This window comes from Pteronotus mesoamericanus, unplaced genomic scaffold (genome assembly GCF_021234165.1).
Source record: "Pteronotus mesoamericanus isolate MK-2021 breed Mesoamerican mustached bat unplaced genomic scaffold, CSHL_Meso_final contig_74, whole genome shotgun sequence".
Classification (NCBI taxonomy): domain Eukaryota; kingdom Metazoa; phylum Chordata; class Mammalia; order Chiroptera; family Mormoopidae; genus Pteronotus; species Pteronotus mesoamericanus.
Window position 1 is genome coordinate 17,407,490 of NW_026555247.1, and position 19,627 is coordinate 17,427,116.

General features: G+C 45.5%; 1 protein-coding gene across 6 annotated transcripts in view; it reads left to right on the top strand.

The window, feature by feature from the left end:
- FHOD3 (formin homology 2 domain containing 3) overlaps positions 1 to 19,627 on the top strand; it is a 427,145-nt gene that overhangs the window by 397,325 nt on the left and 10,193 nt on the right. For 5 of the 6 annotated variants that reach the window (XM_054583546.1, XM_054583549.1, XM_054583551.1 and 2 more), the window contains 5 exons: positions 3,036 to 3,226; positions 8,514 to 8,706; positions 12,003 to 12,026; positions 13,588 to 13,762; positions 17,365 to 17,526. In XM_054583546.1, coding sequence (XP_054439521.1) covers positions 3,036 to 3,226; positions 8,514 to 8,706; positions 12,003 to 12,026; positions 13,588 to 13,762; positions 17,365 to 17,526 — 745 coding nt within the window. The remainder of the gene's footprint in view (positions 1 to 3,035; positions 3,227 to 8,513; positions 8,707 to 12,002; positions 12,027 to 13,587; positions 13,763 to 17,364; positions 17,527 to 19,627) is intronic. The other variant, XM_054583548.1, reaches the window with a different exon arrangement.

Below are 19,627 nucleotides of genomic sequence, written 5' to 3' on the forward strand. Positions count from 1 at the left end.
AGGCAGTTTGTTAAGTAACCCTCTGTGAGACAAAGTCTGTCTGGCTGTCTAGATTCACCTTGGTCCTATTTCCAGAACAAATCAGTTCCCTTTTTACACATGGTCCATTGTTCCTCCCCAGGGATTCTCCTAGGAGGGAGCCTGCTTGTAACCAAAACAGCCCCAGCCTAGGGGTCCTGACCCCGGGCTGACCCCAGTGACAGCCCCTGGCTCCCCGCAGCATCAGACCTGTTCCAAAGGATGCTTAGTTATTATTAACTATTCACTAAATAACATATTCTTGCCTGAAGCTTGGCTATACAGGCCCAAACCGCAGATAGCTTCTACCCATTAACTTTGGCAATTACTAAAGATGACTATTGACGCAGGTCCCTGTGACTTGCAACAAGAGGTTGCGAGGGCATGCGCTACAATTGCTCGGCTTTACTTCTAAAGCCTTTGTGGGTGTTGAGGGCCCCTTCTCTGTGGACAGGTAGAAAATAAGCTACAGGAAGCCCCAGCCCTAGCGGCATTCATTCCACCCCTGGTGTGGCACGCTCTGGGCCTCACCACCACAGTTCCCGAGGGGCAGGGTCGCTGTGTTCCTTAGTTCTCCCACAGCATTCCAGGCTGACTTGGGAAGACTTGACTTTGCTTCACAGCGCAGCTCATGCGTCTTTCTGCACATGGAAAGTGGCCCATGTGGAGCCATCCTTAGGTCCTTAGCACGACAGAAGTCCAGGCCACCTCTCTCCCAGAGGTGGAATATGTTTAGGGGCAAACCTAGGGTTAGGGAATGATGGCTGAGAACTTTGACTCTGGAGCCAGAGAGATTTGGGTTCAAATCCCAGTTCTACCCATTCTCAGCTGTGTGGCCTCTCACAAGTTCCTTACCCTCCCTGTGCATCAATTTCTCCACTATGAAGTGGAGCTCGTAACAATCTGAGGTCATGCAGTCATTGTGGAGACTCAGACCATGTGTGCTGGCTCCTCAGCCCAGGAGGGCAGCCAGCTAGGGTAGCCTTCCAATGCTCCTCAGAAGACCTATGTTAAGCTCAACCCTCAAACAGCTTTTCATCAAAGACTCCCCATCTGGCTTCTATTGGCAGTGAGGTAACTTTCTTCTGCCACCACCTTCAGGGTTCCCAGTGGACTCTCTTCCCTGAAAAACCACCTCCCACCTCCGTGTCTGCTGCCTGCTCTGTGTCCACTGCAGTGCTGGCTGGGCAAGTGTCACGTGGTTAGGTAGCACAGGGCTACTCAGTCCGTGCCTGAGCTGAACTGAAGTTGTTTTATTGTGTATCAAGGGAGCTACCGGATACGAATGAGGACAGAGATGGAGAGTTACGGTTAGAACTATTAAGATTGGCTCAAAACCTCCTAAGCCTCCTAGATCTTACTTGTCAGTCTCAGGTCATCTGGACCCTTTCCTATACTTATTCTTTGAACTACTCAGTCCTTCTTTTCTTGATCTACCTATCTTTTTGTTTCAACTGAATGCTAGATTTTTTTTTTTTTTTCACAGCTCTGCAGTATCATGGGAAAAGTGAGAGCTTTTTTAATCTGGACCCAGAATTTTTTTGGTGCCAGAAAATCATTTTTCTCCAAGTCCCACGAACCTCCGTGCTCACCTGAATCCCAGAGCTCTGCCAAAACTTGCCTCCATTGTTTGGCTCTTTAGCGCCCAAGAAATCCAGGGCACCCCTGTCTCAGCACATCTTCATCCTGTCTGGTGACAGATTGTCTCCCAGGATTAACTTTGTTGACTTGGCCCCTCTGCTCTTGTCTGGAGGGTGCGGCTGGCCACTCCAGCCCGTCCCCTGGGGCACTTCCACCCAGGCCCTGCTCTCGGGACCCCCTCGGCGGCTGAGTGACGCAGGCTCACCTCCACACAGCCTCTTTCTCCTCCTGGCTTTGGTTTCCTGGCTGCTGGCCTTTCCCACGTGTCTCACCCTACCTTTGTCCCATCAGTCGCCCTCCCTTCAGCTCACCTGTTTATCTGTTTCTTCCTCCCCTCCTAGCCTCTCAATTTTTTCCCCCATCCCACATCTTCATGAAAGGCCCTCAAGGGCAATTTTTTATGACTGACTCTCTGATTTACATAATTTCTAGTCTAGATATTCTGTAAAAGCATTGCTTTAGAAAGCCTCATCTCAAGCTGCTTTGGACAATCCAGACTTCCCACTTCCTTGAAGAGCACATGAGGGCTGTGTGACATCTGTTCCTTACACATGTGGCTTGCATCTTCTGGCAAGACCACGTGCCCTCACACCACACACACACACACACACACACACACACACACACACACACACACACACACACACACACACACACACACACACACACACACCACCCACCCACCCTCCTCCTCCTCCGCCTCCTCCCACCGGTGGGTTCTGTACATCTGCCTATCTGCCTATAGGATAAGCTTCTTGGGTTTCATTCAGCATTTATCTTTGTGCCCCTTGTGCCTGGTGTGGGGACTGGCATACACCCGTTTCTCTGTGAGGGTTGGTTGACTGAGTGAATGGGTGGATAAATAAAATAATTCGTCACACAGTGTAAAAGAGATGACTGCGAGGAGAAGCTGGCCGTCCCTCAGCTTGCCCCAGCACATCAGAGCCATCCATGTATGACTATGGTGAATTCCTCCAACGTTAAGTGAAATATCATCTCTGAAAAACAAGAGTCCTCTGAAAATTTTAATGATACATCTGCTCAGTTCATCTTGTACTAGGGTTCCTTGATATCATGTTTTAATTTACAGTTTTCAAAGACTTGCCTACGATTTCTTTTCAAATGTGGTAAAAAAAAAAAAAAAGGTGACACTTGCATTGGGTTCATTTGGAGAACAGTTTTATCACTAAATAATTTGATGCCGAGATAATGACAGATACACATGTGGATAACTTTTAGGCCATAAATGTGTTTGTATTTCAAGATGTAAATTTGGTTTTGATGTTTATTTCTTCCCGGAGGCACTTTGGTTTCCTGGTTCAGGTTGGGGTCTGGTGGTTTCAGCGCGTTTTCAATGTTCTCTCTCTGATTTTCAGGTTGACTTTGATCAACTTCAGGATAATTTATGTCAGATGGAGAGAAGATGCAAAGCTTCATGGGATCACCTCAAGGCAATTGCAAAACATGAAATGAAACCAGTTTTAAAACAACGAATGTCAGAGTTCCTCAAAGACTGTGCAGAGCGAATTATAATTTTAAAGATTGTCCATAGAAGAATAATTAACAGGTAAGCGGGTTGAGGAACATATGGAAACACCAGTAAAATGACATGTTGAAAATGTTCTTCAAACCAAGATCTGAAGGTTAAATTTACAAAAATTGTACTATAAATTCTTGGTATATGGCCAGTGCACCTTTGATGCACATGTTTATTTCATGGGCACTTAATTTTTCTTACACACACACACACACAAATATTGTATAATTCCATTGCATCTTAAGGTTGGATAGAATCTCAGAGATGTCATTCAATATTTCTCCTTGATCAGGGGTTGAATCAATAACATCTCAGTAAGTTGACCCCTGAATCCCTGAGTCTGTTTGGACAGTCCTACCTACAAAGCTCACACATTTTGTGAGGCAGCTTGACTTGTTAGAGAAGATCCTTCTTTATACGATCTACCGTCTGCCCTCCGAGACCTTCCTCATTGAGTCTCTGGTGGTTGCCTTGTGCTGCAGTCTGCCCGGTCGAGGCTTGGGCCTCACCATGGTGCCATCCTTTGGACCAGCCTTCTTTAGAGTCACAGGATCCAAGAGGACCCTGAAAGACACAAAAGCCATGTGGCAGGCCTTGCTTGCCCACAGCAAGGCTGGCCAAGGTCTAGGCTCCATGGCGGTCTAGTAAGTGGAGCCTGGGTCTTCTAGTGTCCTAGGCCAGGGCATTTCCTACCATGCCGCACAACTTTCTTTTCCTTTGCTTCCTTGCAGAAGACAGTTGTGGGTGCCTTACTCTGACCTGCGGGGTCTGAGTGCTCTGTCCTGGGCCTTACACCTTGGCGAGCAAATGTGCAGCTCTGCAGACCTGCAGGCTGTGGTCTACCTGGAGCAGGAGCTCAGAGGGCAGGCCCTCTGAAGCAGGCCTCTCTGTAGTTCTGGTCAGGAAACCTTCTCTTGAGGCCATCCAACCACAGCCTTTCCCAGAGATCTGCTCCTCAAGCGCATCCCCTGTCTGTGAGCACTTTATAATCTTGTTAACCAGATGTGTGGTATTTTCATTTATCCATGGACATTTTATAGCTTCTACTTTTCTCTCTTCCCTCCCTCCTTTCCCTTTCTCTCCTTCTTTCCTTTACCTCCCTTGAATATAGAACTTCTTTTTTCAAATACAGTTGACATACAATATTATATTAGTTTCAGGTGGCCAGCATAGTGATTAGACATTTATGTACCTTACAAAGTGATCACCCAGTAATTCTAGAACCCACCCCACACCATGCACAGTTATTATAATATTATTGGCTAGATTCCCTTTGCTGTATGTTACATCCCTGTGACCATTTTTAAAAACCTAACTCGCTTGTCTGCCTGTAAACCTTCCCCCAGCTTGTGCTGCTTGCTGATTTGGTAATTGTGCCTCCTGGGTCTTGATCCAGACTGTTCGGGGGGTGTGTAGGGGTAGGGGTGCCAGTAATCTTTAAATGTTAGGAAAAGGAATAAGGAACAGAATCTTCCCTCCAGGTTGACAACTATTCACTACTCAGCACTTTTGGAATTTGGTTGTTCAACTCTAAATTGCCCTCACTGTACTCCATCTAGACCTCACAGCTGCCCTCTGAGTGGGAGGGCCTCATCCGAGATTTTGTCACATTTCTCACTGAAATCAAAGCACACTATGCTTTTAACATGGTTACAAAGGGGAGGCAGGGAATGTGAGCTGCTCTGGCCCTCCACACTTTGTATGATACAAGCATTTTCCCACTTAAAACTACTCAAATAAACACATAGTTTCCATTTAGAGTATCATGAAACTGGAGTGATTTTATGAAAGCCTTGTAAAGCTGTTACGCCTGGTCACAGTAACCATTTTATTCTGGACAGATAAAAACTTGGTGGTACATGTATTCCTTAAGGTATAATGCACACGTGTGTGTAGTTATATATGAGGCCTGTCTGGAAAGTACCCAGCCATGTGCTATGAAAGACATTTATTGAAGAAGATTCGAGATACAAGAAACATTGTACCTAGGACAATGATGCCTCAGTATCCTTCAAAGAAGGCACTTTGGGACCTCACATAATTCTCCCAATCACCATTAGTTGCCCTGTCATATTTTCCTGAATCTCACTGACAATCAGAAACCTCTTCCCTTTCAAAGGTGATTTTAGTTGTGGGAAAAGCCGGAAGTCACAGGGCACCAAATCTGGACTGTAGGGGGCTGAGTCACCTGGGTGATTTGATGTTTCGCCAAAAAGCTCTGCACAAGATGTGATGCATGAGCAAGTGCATTGTCATGATGAAGCTGCCAGTCACCAGTTGCCCATAGCTGTGGCCTTCTGAATCATCCCAATAGTTTCTGCAGGGGAATGTTCAAGCTTCATGCAAAATTTGATGCAGATTCATTGCTCTACTCAGTCAGTCATTTTAAGTGCGATAGCCACACAATACACATGTTCACTCAATGGTGTCTACCACCCCCACTGACTAGTACAGTGAGGTCATCATTGTTCACACATTCGTATTCCAGTTCACTCTCCTTGGCTGCCAGGTTACATCGATGTCACGCAAACCATTCTTGTTATATTAACGATAGTTGGACTTTTTCTGGACAGACCTTGTATATATAATTCTCCCTGGTAAGCCGGACACCCGGATGATTTGTTGCTCTCATGTGATCTGAATCCCTGTCTCCTCACTATTTGGGGATGACCAGTATGAGCTAGGAATTCATTGTAGTTAAGGTGGAAGGTAGAACAGACCTGGCTAACAGGGAGGAGGTCCCGGTGGTGGCTAAGGCACAGCATCTAAACCATAGGATCCTGGGTTTAAATGAGGACAATAAATGAGGACGTCAGGGGTCTTCTCTCCCTTCTTCACTGGTTGGGGAGAAGATAGGTTCTCAGATGGATAGAGCCATCAGAAACCTCACTAGTCTCCCATATGGACAGGCTAGGATTGATTTTGCTTTGCCTCTTCTAGAACCTCCTGCTTGATTGGCAGCAGAAGGGACAAGTCATTAGGTCTTTCCCTCTGCTCTACCCATCCCCCCAGATCCTGCATTTCTCCCCTCAGCACCCTTTGAGTTTCCCATAGTCCCTTGCATAGGCTCCCATAGGAGCTGATGAGTCCAGGCCCCCTTGCTTCCTCACCTCGCTGGCCTGCCCGTTGTACTTTGCCAGCAGTGCTCTGTTTTGACCTAGAACCGCTGTTCTTCATGGGAGCCTCCTGATGGGAAAAGAGTCCCTTTGCCTCAGCATCACCCTAGCCTCTCAACAGACCTCTCCTTTCCACACTCCAGGGCCTCCTTGGGGGGAGGAGATGAGGACACACATGCAGGTTTCTCTGAAGATGTGCTATTTGAGCAGAGACCGTGGATTGAGAGAGCTGTCCAGGCAACCGGCTGTGGTGTAAATGGTTTGAACATACGGAACAGCTGGTACTGATGCCTTGTTAGGGTCTATGATTCCCGAGTGGAGTAGCCTCCCTGCCCCTTCCCTCAGTTCCTACAGGCTCTCTGCTTAGCCATGTCCCATTGGGGTCCCCTACATACCATACATGGGGCCTGAGGCCCTCCGGTGGTTTGTTCTAGAATCAGGAGAATTCCATTTCAGAGAATTGGAGATTCCAGTGTGGCTGGAGCCATAGTAGATAAGGTCAGAGAGGTAGTGGGCCAGTTATGCAGGACCTTATATGGTAAGACCATATATTGTTTATTCATCTATTGATGGATATTAGGGTTGTTCCCACTTTTTGGCTATTATGGTTAATGCTGCTATAAACAGTTGTATAGAAGGTTTTGCATGGATACATATATTCATTTCTTTGGGATATATGCATGGGAAAGAAATTGCTAGGCTATATAGTAACTCCATTTTAACTTTTGAGTAACTGCCAGACTTGTCCACAGCAGCTAAACCACTTTTATGGACTCACCAGTGCTGTATGGAGGTTCCAGTTTCTGCACATCCTCATCAACACTTGTTATTGTGTGTCTTTTTAATTATAGCCATCCTAGTGGGAGTGAAGTGTGTCTCATTGTGGTTTTGATTTGCATTCCCCTAATGACTAATGGTGTTGAGCATCTTTTCATGCGCCTGTTGGCTATTTGCATATCTTTTTTTTTTTTCTGAGAAATGTCTATTCAAATCCTGTGTCTGTTTTTTGTCATTTTAGTGTTGAGTTGTAAGATTTCTTTATATATTCTGGATACAAAATCCTTATCAGACATATGATTTGCAAATATTTTCTCCTGTTTTGTGGGTTGTATTTTCACTCTTAATAATATCCTTTGAAGCACAAAAGCTGTTTAATTTTCATGAAGTTGAATTTATCTGTTTCTTATTTGGTTGCCTATGCTTTTGGTATCATAGTTAAGAAATAATTTCCTAATACAATGTCATAAAATTTATATTTTCTTTTAAGAGCTTTATACTTCTAGCTAGCATTTTTGGCTTTAAGCAGCATCTTTCAGCCCCCTTTACCATAAATTCATGTTGCACACTTTACTTTATTGTTCTTCACAAAAGGAATAAAACAATGTTCCTCATTTGAAAAGTAAACCAAACGTTATTCTAATTGTACAAATTAGAGGGATTAAACACAAAAGTTTTTGTATGCAAATAGTGGTATACTCTATGTAATACTGTTTATTCTATATAAACATTTAATTCTTTCTCATAGTATCTTCTTTCTCATTTTCTGATAACTAAAAATTGGGCACTTGTTTGCTCATTTGATTTCTTTTACAAAAAAATTTAAGCAAATAAAATTCAATAATTTTTTGTTTATAAATTAAATAGCTGAGATGAATTTATTTTGTGCTGCTCATCCAGTGTGTTCTAATTAAATTAAGATTGTATGCAATATTGCAAGAAAATATTCAAAATATTTACTCAGAGAAAACTTTACAAGCATCTTTTTATAAACCATCGATTTACATATAATTCATAATGTTCATGTCCTTTCCAAGTATGCTTTGGGGAAAGTTCCAAAGGAATTCTTAAGCCATATTTCTTTAATTCTTATTAAATTTTTATATAACCTAGAAACTACATATTTATTTTTTTTATAAGAGTTGTGCATATCCATTTTAGGAAGCATTAAAACACAGATATGCAAAAAAGAAAAAAGTAATTAATCTCCTGAAATCCTGCTACCTAGACATAGACTTTCTCAGTGAGAAAGTGAGTTGAACTTGACTTCTGGTCTCATTTTCACCTGAAGAGACCTTCAACCTCAAAGCTTCAGGAATGAAGAACAATGTCTTTGGCTGATTGGTTTCTTACTGAAGGTTTATAGATAAATGATTTTTGTTCCTTAAAACTGAAGTCATTGCCACTATTGTTTTTCCTTGCAGGTTCCATTCCTTTTTGCTCTTCATGGGGCACCCACCTTATGCAATTCGGGAAGTGAACATAAACAAGTTCTGCAGGATCATTAGCGAATTTGCGCTGGAATATCGCACCACCAGGGAAAGGGTTTTGCAGCAGAAACAGAAGCGGGCCAACCACAGAGAGAGAAATAAGACCAGAGGGAAGATGATCACTGATGTAAGTTTCATGAAGTCAGCTCTTTAATGTCCCACAGTTTGGGGACTGTGCTTTTTATTTTCTTTTTTTTTTTTAAATGTGCAGTGTAGTGAGCAAGGAACTAGGATATGTAAGTCACGAATGTGTGGCTGGAGGAGGAACCTGTAACCCATCTGGGTGTGTGGTGTGGTGCTGATGACATTAAATGCTTGTTTCCATTTTCAGCCTCTGTGATGGGAGATAATGCCACTTATCACAGGAAGACAAATGGGAATACAGGGTTTTAATTGTCATAACAGTGCTCTGTAACCAAATCAGTTGACACATGGATCACCCTTTCAAGGCATCTGAATAGAGAAATAATTGATGTGGTTGCTCAAAGACTCAATCAGATGGGCTCTTGAGTCAGGAGTTATCAGGATGGGAAGAGATCCCAGGGGACAGTGAATCCAGCAGGTGACCCTCTTGGGGTCCCTGCACACTTACATGTCTCTCCAACTCCCAGGCTCTTCCCCCACCTCTCCCACTGCGTCCCCAAGCCCACTGGGCCATGAGTGTGGTGGGCATTCAGATGGGAGATGCTTCGTAAGTGGAAGGGGAAGGGATGCGTGAAGATGTCAGAGACAGAGATATGCAGCTCTGGTGCCTCTTTCCGATGTGCCTTTGTGAAACTTACTGCGTTTGTATATGTATCTGAGAAGCACCTTGGCTCTTGGTGATCCAGGGAATGGAATGGGTAAACGAATAAGCCAGCACCCTTTGCATGTCTCAGCTGAACTCAAATCAGGCAGATTTTTGGGAAGAGGAATAATATCAATTAAGAAGACCTCATCGAGCCTATTTTGTGTGCCCTGATGGGTGTTCATGTTGTAGGAGAAACAGAGCACATGATTACTGTCCACATTCCTAAGGGGTCTGACCTTTCCATGGAGACCTGGATGCATTATCTTAGTAATTTTAAGATAATTCTGAGGAGAACTAGGGACTAATCCCTTCATCACCTACTCCCACTCAGACCCCTGTTTCCTTGGAATTTTCTGGACCCTTAGAGAGTGCTCAGATCACTTTTCTGCAGAAGGTGCCCTTTTATCAGTCGCCTGGTGTTCTGAACCCAGTGCCATCAGCTGAGTCTCCCTTCTCCTCTCCTGGAATCTGGGTTCAATAGAACCTTTCACTTCCTGGAGGACCGCGAACTGAATCCACTTGAGCAAACTATGTCCCACGTTTCCTTCCAGAGTGTTATTTTTAAACATTGTAAAAGGGGAAGACTTATTTTTGTGGAAATAAGACACAATGGAGGGTGGAAAATACAAGTCCAATATGCTTAAAATTATGAAAACACTTCAAAATTTCTTGCCAAATTCTTGAGATTTTTTTTTTACAGATTTCATTAATTTTAAAATTCTGTCCTTCTCTGAAAACATTCCGCTTTCAATTTATAAACAGGGGTAAATTTTTCTAGGGTTTGATTAAAGAGTATTTAAATTCCCGCTAAAATCTGGACAGCTCAGACTTCTTCAGGGTTTATCCTCAAAGTAGGCCCTTTTGTTAGTGGGCATTTGTGTTAAAAGGTTGCCATCTGCTGGAAAATTCATGTATTGTCACTTAAGGCCAAGTGCGTAGATTCACGTTTTCCCAACTGTCAAGTCAGCAAGTGCCCACAGTGTGCCCAGCCTGACGTGGGGTGCTGAGGAAGATGCGGGTACAAGAAAAGATAAATTTAAATCCTGAGGCGATCATGGTCTGGTTAGAAAACACATATCTACAACTTAAACCACTGAAAAGAAAGCCAAGCAATAGAGTGAGAATCACAGAGTCCCCAAACGTCAGAACTGGAAGCGATTTTGGGGGGAAACTTTGTAGAAAGACACTTCTAATATAGATGCTGAATAATGAGGTGAGAGGGAGTGGTGGCAGTTAAACAGAGGTGATTTTAGAAAAAGCATTATATTCTAAGACAGAGAAGTCTGGGTTAAATCTAAAGAGCCAACATTTGCAGAGTCAGCCCCACATCTGCTCATATGTGCGGGTCTCTCCTCTTCTTTCTCTGTTTCTGAATATGCAGAAAGCCTTCCTTAAGGCCCAGGAGTTCTCCCAGGGAAGGATCAGTGAGAAACAAATTCCTCATCCGTGTATCCCAAACTGGGGCTAAACAAAAATGTGGCCCCGACTACGCAGCACAAGGCAGTGGCCCTGTCTGCTGTCACTCTGCTCCCGATGGGCTGTGAGAGCCCAGGCCTTCCACCCCAGGACTCTTACCCCAGGGGCACCGGTGATGCCGCGTGGGGGGAAGCCCAAAATCCTAGTTAAATAAATGAGCTCTAAGATTAAGAAGAAGAAAAAAAACACCAGCACAGCAGGACTGTCATCTCTTGTCACGATGCCATTTGGCTGGGGCAGAGTGGAATGTGATGAACTGGAAGCATTGTGTCATTTCAGCTTCCAGAAGTTTAGTCAGTTCTCAGAAACCTTGTGTCTGATTTGCTGGCCTAACCCTGCCACCTCAATGGAAACAAACACAAGTTAAATTGAGGGTGTACTCAATTTAAGAGGTTGATATGACTTTACCCTCACTTTTTTTTTTTAAGAAAAGAGGTATTTTATTTGAAGTTACTTGAGAAAGTTTACCTAGTGAGAATGAAAAGTATGGCATGTCCGTTCTGACAGCCTCCATGAGGAATAGGTAAGATTTTAAAGAGAACTTAATGTCATGTTTCTGAGGAGAGAGGAATACGATCCATCCTGCACGGGCAGTTGTTCCTCTTGTTCTGTCTGACCTGGGTATGGAATATTCTTGGAGGACCAGACCCAGCAGTTCATGTTGCAGGAGAGGGCAGTGCCCAGCACACAGGATGAGAGGAGAGATGGCAGCTGATAGGTGGGGCTAGGCAGGTGGAAAGTCCACTCACTGTGGCCCTGGTGGCGGGCTGGTGGCACTGGGTTCCACAGAATGTGGCCAGCTGCGTGACAGTGCACAGAGCTGGGAGGGAGTCCACAGTAGTCAGGGAACCAGGTAAGCTGCCCGTCAGCCTCATGGGCAGCCTCAGGAGGTTGGCCTGGGGCCCAGCAAATCCCTTCTGATTCTGGTCAGGAGGGAGCCTGTGGCTCACACACCTGGGAAGTTTCCAGACGAGGTCAGGAGGGCTCCACAGGCAGGGCCTGGTATCTCCCAAATCCAGGGGATGTGCCCCCATTGTTGGGGTCAATTTCTTTGTTTGGAATTTGACATGACACGGAGATTATCTCATCTTTGCTGATTTCCGTGCCTTCTAAGAACCCCTTCTGTCTTTTCCATCCTTTCCTGTCCTCTCGGGTAGACTGACGAAGAGGATGAAGTTGAGGTACGACTCTTTATAAACATGAAGAATGCCATGTTTGACCTTCCTAGGCGTGCTGTAGAGTCTAACCTAACATAAGCACCGTTCAGTGATTTAAATCATGCATGGACATTTTCTGGTTGGTTTCTGTGTGGTTACTAACCTCCTTACCTTCTTGTCATGCTGTGTGTGCCAGGGACTGAAGGGTTAACTGCATTTTCCAAGCTGTCCCCGAGTCCCAGACCCTGTCAAGAGTGGCAGCTTCAGTGGGCCTTTCCCTACCACTAGAAAAGTAGGCAGAGAATTTTCCCACCAGCCCTGTCTGAGCCTTTTGGCAACACAAGTATGAATTGGATTCTAGACTAACCACAAAAAGAGCCCTAAAACGAAAGAGGAAGTAGGGCAGCAGCTGAGAGCCAGGCCAGAAAAGCAGTCACCAGCCGTGGGCAGCCTCTGACTTGTGCCCATTTCCTCAATTGGCATCCACCAGATCAGGTGGGATCAGTGAGCGAGAGGCGGGATGACAGGGGTTCCTCCTCCTGGTCCTGGTGCAGATGTCAGAACCAGAGGCCAGGTCTGGGCTGATTGGCCCTGGGAGCTGAGGAAGAAGCACTGCACACGTACAAGCCACAGATGTATCCCAGACTCTGTTGCCATGGCCATGACAGTGGATGAAGAGAGGAAGCCCGGAGTCTCTGGAGCTCCTCTCTGCAAACATAAATCTAACAGACTGTTTATGTTCCATCCAGATGTTGGACACTGTGTGCGTATGGCCCGCTGTCCTAGCATACCTCTTGTAAAACATCTATGTCCTGACTCAGTTCAGCTGGAATTAGAGAATAGTGTGTGCATGTAATGCTTGTGAAAACAACTAAATTTTTGACACCACGAGTAGTAAGTGTTGCCAAACGCAGTCTCAGCATGAATTTCTGAGTCACACTCTGAAACAAACCCTCTTGAGGCCTTCGGCTAGTCACCTACTCTTGGAGGGCCTCAGTTTCCTTCTTGGTAAAGTGAGGTGGGGCTAGTTCTGGAAAAAAACTCTCCCCAACTCTTAACTTTGTATAATTCTGTGACTGAATCCCACTTTTAAAATTCTACCACCATAAGTGATATATAGAAAATTTTAACAGCTTTCTGATACTAAGTGTAAAAAGCAAATTAAATTTAGCTCAATATATTTAATTAACAGGGCATATTTTGATACTCATATCAGAGCTTTGGTGTTAGACATGGATTTGGTTACTGAGTTTATTCCAGAGTTGATTTTAGTCGCCCCTTGTAAGCGCCCACTGAGGGAATTCACAGTGAGCAAAGAGACCCACTGCAATGGGGGGGAGGGTGTGGTCCTGGAACCAGAGCTTTTCTTTCCGATAAAGAACTTCCTGTGTATACAGATGTTTTGCCATTAGTTCATCCACAACCATCTGTGACTGCCATCAAGAATGTGTCTGCATAACGCACACAAACCAAAAAGGCAAAGAGAGACAGAGAAACAAAGGTTTTCCTCTACTAAACATTTTATAAGCTTGAGTTGGCTTGCGGAAAGGCAGCTCACGCCATCACCTCCTCTTTGGTCTTGCAGTCTGGCAAATTCTCCGGCAGTCCTCCGGCACCTTCGAGCCCACCCCAGGGCCTGAGCTATGCCGAAGACGCCGCTGAGCACGAGAACATGAAGGCTGTGCTGAAAACCTCATCCCCTGCCATGGAGGACGCCACCCCGGTGCTGGGTGTCCGCACCCGCAGCCGAATGAGCCGAGGTAACTCTGGGCTGGGCAGGACACATCTTCCCAGTTAGCCATCCATGGGGACCTGGTCGCCATCACAGGGTTACGGGTTACTGTGTCCAGGCAGTGGCTGCTAAGGGCAGTCAGAACTCCCCCGTGCTGACATAACCATATGCTTTTCTTTACTCACACCTTTGTGACCTACCTTCAGGAGCCTCATCTCAGAAACAAACAGTCCCCAAAATACAACTTAATTCACATAAGAGGAATTATTATTGTGAATGAATCCTCACAGGCTAGCATCAGCAAATACAGTCCCGAGGCCAATTTCAACTGGCCACCCATTTTGTAAATAAGGCCTGTGGAACACAGCCATACTTATTCTCTTGTGTGTTGTCTGTGGTTTCTTCCACTGTAGAGGCAGAGCTGTGTGGTTGTGACAGAGACTGCGGGGCCCAGAGAGTCTCAAACTTTAACTGCCGGGCTCTGTACAGAACACGGTGGCTGAGCCCCGGGCTGAAGCACTGCTCCCATTTGCCTTTTGAAATCCTCAAAGGCAGACAGGAAACTAAAACTTCAAGATGGTAAAGACAGATAAGAGTGTCCAGATTTGTATGATAACTTGGAAGGGATTTTTTTTTTTTTTTTTAGTAAGAGTTAAGGTGCAGTTTTCATCTGAGAACGCTGCCTTGTGTTTCCCTGGCCTCTCTGACTCCACAGTGACCTTCCAAAGTTCCCCCACTGCCTGCAGGATGCGCCCGCATGGTCCATGCTGTCTTTCCAGGCCCTCTGTGGTCCGGGCCATTCCTGTCTCCCAAATGTGGGACCCACTCGTCCCCACATCGTGGGCACAGTCTGTGTCTCCCTGAGCCCCGCTCTTGCTGATGCTGTCCCCTTCTTCGCAGCTCCTCCAGGCCCCATTTATCTCCAGAATTCACCTCCTCCACACCCCTGACTTGCAGGCCACTCTTTCTCTCCAGACGTGCATCTTGACCCTTTAACACGGCTTTTATTTTGATATGCAGCTAAGCATATGCCAGAAGAGGGTCTGTCTCCCTCTGAGACACAGATGATAATTAGAAAAGTATTATTTCTGCTGTCTATGAAAGGCCTCCATTTCTCAGAAGAGCCAAGAAGAGCCAAGGATAGAAAGTATGTAAACAGGAAAGAACATAGAAGAGGAGGAGAAAGTGGGAAAATCAGAAGGTGAAGAAAATATTGTAATTAAATGCTGAGGAGCAGAGACTGTCAGTCTAGATGAAGCATAAAACAAGGATAAGAATAAAATAAAACAGCTTTGCAGTGTTACGGGTTCTGAGGAGAGGAATCACTTGTACCCTGTGGTACCCAAAAGGCCTGTGACAGCCCAGGCATGAGTCTCTGAGCCTGGCAGCTCCTGCAGAATTTGTGTGCTAGGCTAACCGTGGTCGGCAGAATGACCAAGGAGAACACTAATGCCTGCACCGTGGTGACCCTGGCCCCCAGGAATCTTGAGCCCTGTACCTCGTGGGAAGGAAGCCATATTGGGAGATAGAGTCCAGTATCTCTACGGGGACATAACAGGTTGTGCTAATTTTAAAAAAGAAAATAATGGTTCCTGACTTGAAAAGACAAGAAGTTTTTTTCCCCTAGCTTTGTTCATTTTCACTAACTGATGAGAGGGATTAGAAAGGAGAGCTGTTCAGTGTCTCTGCACTTTCAGGGACTCCTGCTTCTGGGTAGCATGTCGTAGGGAATGGAAAGCCACCACTCCTGCTACAACAGCTAGAAATTTTTAAAAAGACAAAAGGTTTCTTTAAAAGACATCAGAGAACTGAGAAAGGAAAGAGGACTTCACAAACTGGAATTCTGATTGAGCATGGCGTGTGTTTGAAATGGCAATTTGACATTTCAGAATGAGACAGAATTATACATCAGTAGGTAAAAGGGAAAACAATAAATTGCTGGGCAGAACACAATTGCACTCTTGAGTGTTCCGCTCTGAGGGGCCATTGTTCAGAGGCACTGGAGAGCCCCCATCTGAGAGCAGTGCCACCGTGAGGACTCTTACCTCCGGTTAGAACACCTGGGCCACCCTAAGGATGCAGAAAAATGCAGCCGCAATTCCAAATATTTCTCAGAAGAACCTATATTTTAAAGGTTTCATGATGCTGAGACAAACTAATCTTCTGTTGGAAGCCAGTAGATCATGTGCCCTTGATTTAAACAAAGAACAGTTTACTGTTTTTGTGTATGCCAATGTTGTTGGTGTGCTTCCATTAATAACATGAAATTTTAAAAAGACATCAACAAGGATACCTCGTCACAGGCAAACATCAGCATACTATAGCCACAGGTCCCATATGTGCAGGTGACGGGGCACCTGAAATCACGGTCCTCCTTTTGCAAAGTGTAAATTATATATGAATTTAATTCAATCATAGCAATTTTACTGGAAGAAATTATGACTAATTTATAGCATGTAATATATTTGTGGTAAAATTTCAACCATAAATACCTGTCCATGAAAATCAGTTATTCCCAACTATTTCCATCAATATCCAACACCACAAGTTTTTAAAAATTGGTACGGGAGAACTCAAAATTTTATGCTACAGATTTATTAACATTTCCCCCTGCGATTTGGGAAAAGCTGGCTCTTCTTTAGCTGGACCTTAGTCAGCCTCATGGTACCTGTGTTCCATTTGGCTTAGAGTTTGAGAACACTCACCTACAGGCTTTTGAAATTGTTTGTTACAAAAAAGAGTGTAGGTAGAGGAAATTCACTATTTTGAGCATATTTGTATATCTTTCTTCTTAGAGAAGCATATTTCCCATCTTATAGATTTTACAAGGAAGCTGATCAACCACAAAGACACAGTTCTTGATTTATTAAAAGAGCATTAATTTCTGACTGTTTAACATGAGTCGGGGGACCCATGTTTTTGTGGTGCTTTCTTACTTGTCGATGGGCAGATGCTTCCAGGCCAGACTTGGACTGTCTTAATGGATAGTTATTAATAAATGTGTATTTCTGGTCAGGGGCAGAGGAATGTACCAAGAGAATTTATTTCAACTCTCCCTTTGCTGGTTGTAAAAGACAATCTTATTATGATATTGAAAAGCTAGCTATTGCTAAGATGAACTATGTTTCAAAATCAAATGATTTCTATTTAACTGAATGAGAAGTTGGAGTTAGTTAACATTCACTAGGCACATACAACCATGGATAGATAGCTGACTTAACAAATGTCTCTGGACATTACTACATATACATGGCTGGATATCTGTGATGTGCACATCACTGGCTGGGGGTGACGGGGGGCGGAGCCTGCCCTCCTGTGATCACGGGAGCTGGCAGGTAGAGGCTATGCATCCAGGCATAGAAAGTTGAAGGACAGTGAAAGACAAGAATACAACTGTGGTACAAAGTATTACAGTAAGAGAGTCCCAAGCACAGGTTTGTGGGAGCTCAGAGTCAGGAGGGTAGTGGTCACAGTGGTGCCCCTGCAGGGGGGACAGGTGAGCACTCTGAATCTGTCTCGCTCACCTGTCCGTTGTTGACAGAGCTCTGCTGCTGGACGAGCAGTGCTGTGTATTTTCTTCGGTGTTTTCCTTTTCTCTGAATACATTGTACTCCCTGTTTAATTCGTCAGGATCCACTAGTTCGTGGACTATGGGCACCGATGACTCACCTAATGTCACGGATGATGCAGCTGATGAGATCATGGACCGCATCGTCAAGTCGGCCACCCAAGTGCCCAGTCAGCGAGTGGTGCCTCGGGAGAGGAAACGCTCCCGGGCCAACCGGAAATCCCGTAAGTGCCTTTGACTTGGGGTGAGGCACTCACCCCACAGGTTCGTCCCTCCAGTTCTGTATGACCCCGGAAGGGCAGAGACTCAGAGGTGGGCTCCAGTGAGCTGTCAGTGGTGCCCAGAGGACCCACCTGTGCTCATCAGTGGAAGGTTTCACACTTGGCAATTAGCACGGGACTGTGGAGGGGGAGTGCTGCAGTCACCCCTGTCCAGGTATCTGTCATTTCTAGCCAGGCCTCCCTCTATTCACACTTTGTCCCTAGGAAGGTCCAAAGGCCCCTACATGTCTCCGGAGTACGGAGGTGGGCTCAGGGCAGCCCACTGCCAAGTACTGCCCTGGATGATTTGCTGGAGGCGGTATTTCTACCCCTCTCCCAGCATTAGGGGCCACTTCCAGGGCTGGAGATGGTTTCCCCAGGAGTTCACTGCTGCCGTTGAACATGTTCAAGGTGAAAACCAGCAATTTTATGGCCATTAGGATGCTTAAAATATTTAATGTTAGCTTAGGTTGACTAGTTTGTTTTTTTTTCTTTTCGTACCAAATAGAAGATTCTACTAAATCAAAGCAACTGATTTCCTCCTTTAGTTGACACCTGACACTTTCTTTTTCCCCCGAGTGGTGGGTGCAGAGTTGCCTCTGCAGGCACCATGCCGACTCTCATAGGGACCACTCTCAGGAGGGAAGCAGGGTTTCTCTAATCCTTTGATATCACTTGGGTTTGCTGTGGCCCTTGCGTGTGTCAAGAGGGAGCTCAGCCCTCGAGCTTTGGCCCAATTCTGGTCACACAAGTCGCAGCTTGAGTCTTCACTGGCTCTGCTTCCTGGAATAAGGGGTGGTGACTAGGAAAGGGTTTTATGACTTTTCACAAGAAGGAAGGCTGGTTGCCTCCCCATGTCCTGACTCCCAAAAGTGACAGGAGGGTGACTCCAAGTAGGCAGGGAGTTCACTCAGACTCAGAGAGCCCCCAGTGGTGCCACCCTGGGGATTCACATGGGAGGTGATTTGGGGTTTGGGCTGCGTACATTGGACCCCATGATTCTGTGTGACCCATTGGCACGCTTGTTTCCAGGGTAAAGAACACAAAATCAAATTGCTGCCAACTATTGGATGCTGTTCCTTTTATAGGACCCGCTTTCATTTCTGATGGAGACTTTTCCTCCAGAAAGTAAAGTAACACTTGACAACTCCACGAGAGAGAAGCAGGGCTTCTCAAACTGCAGAGTTGGAGGTGGCGGGGGTGGGGGAATACTATTTTCATTCAGTAAGATGGGTGGCAGACAGTCTGTTTTTGCCATGGTCCAGGATGAGGCCAGTGCTGCTGGTCCTGGGTACGCACTTCAAGTAAAAGGCCCCTGAGCTGTGGCTTTCAACCACGGCTGCACATTGGAAACTCCTGCAGAGTGCTGAACGCTGCATGTGTCAGCACTGCACCCAGGCCAACTACTTCAGAGCCTCTTGGGCCCTGCGCCAGCCCCTTGGGTGATGAGCGGCATTAGGAGGCGGGCTTTCCCTCCATTGTGTGTGTCCCCCGCCACATTCCCTCCATTTTCTAAATGGAAAACTATCATTAGGGGGGCTGGCTTTTCACATCTTCAAGAATATGTTTGTGGATGCCAACATCAATATCTGAGGCCTTTATGTTTATTTTTTCCAACATTTCGCTATTTCCTGGTGCTGCTGTGGAGTCTTTGCCAGGCTCCTAGTGCCCCGGCCTAAGAACTTGGCCAAGGATTGCTTCTCAGAGTGGGTCCTCAGACTCTGTGGGCATCTCCTGAAGGCGGGTTAGAAATGCATATTCAGGGATTCTGCATTTAACCAGACCTCCAGGTGACTTCCAGGCACAGTAATGTAGAGCAGCACTCAGGTATGAGGCCTGGAGTGGAACTTGCAGGGACGTCAGGTGTGCACATCTTCCCTGGCGAACTCTTCTCCAAAGACGGGCCCATCCACACTCTCTCCACCCTGCGTGCGCACTCAGTTGCTCCAGCCCAAAGCAGCACTTCCCTTTTTGCCTGTCTGAAGGGGGTGAAATAGCGTTTCCTTGTGCTTTTAACTGACTTTTCCCTGAATATTTGGAAGGTTGAGTTGAGCCTTTTGCCTTT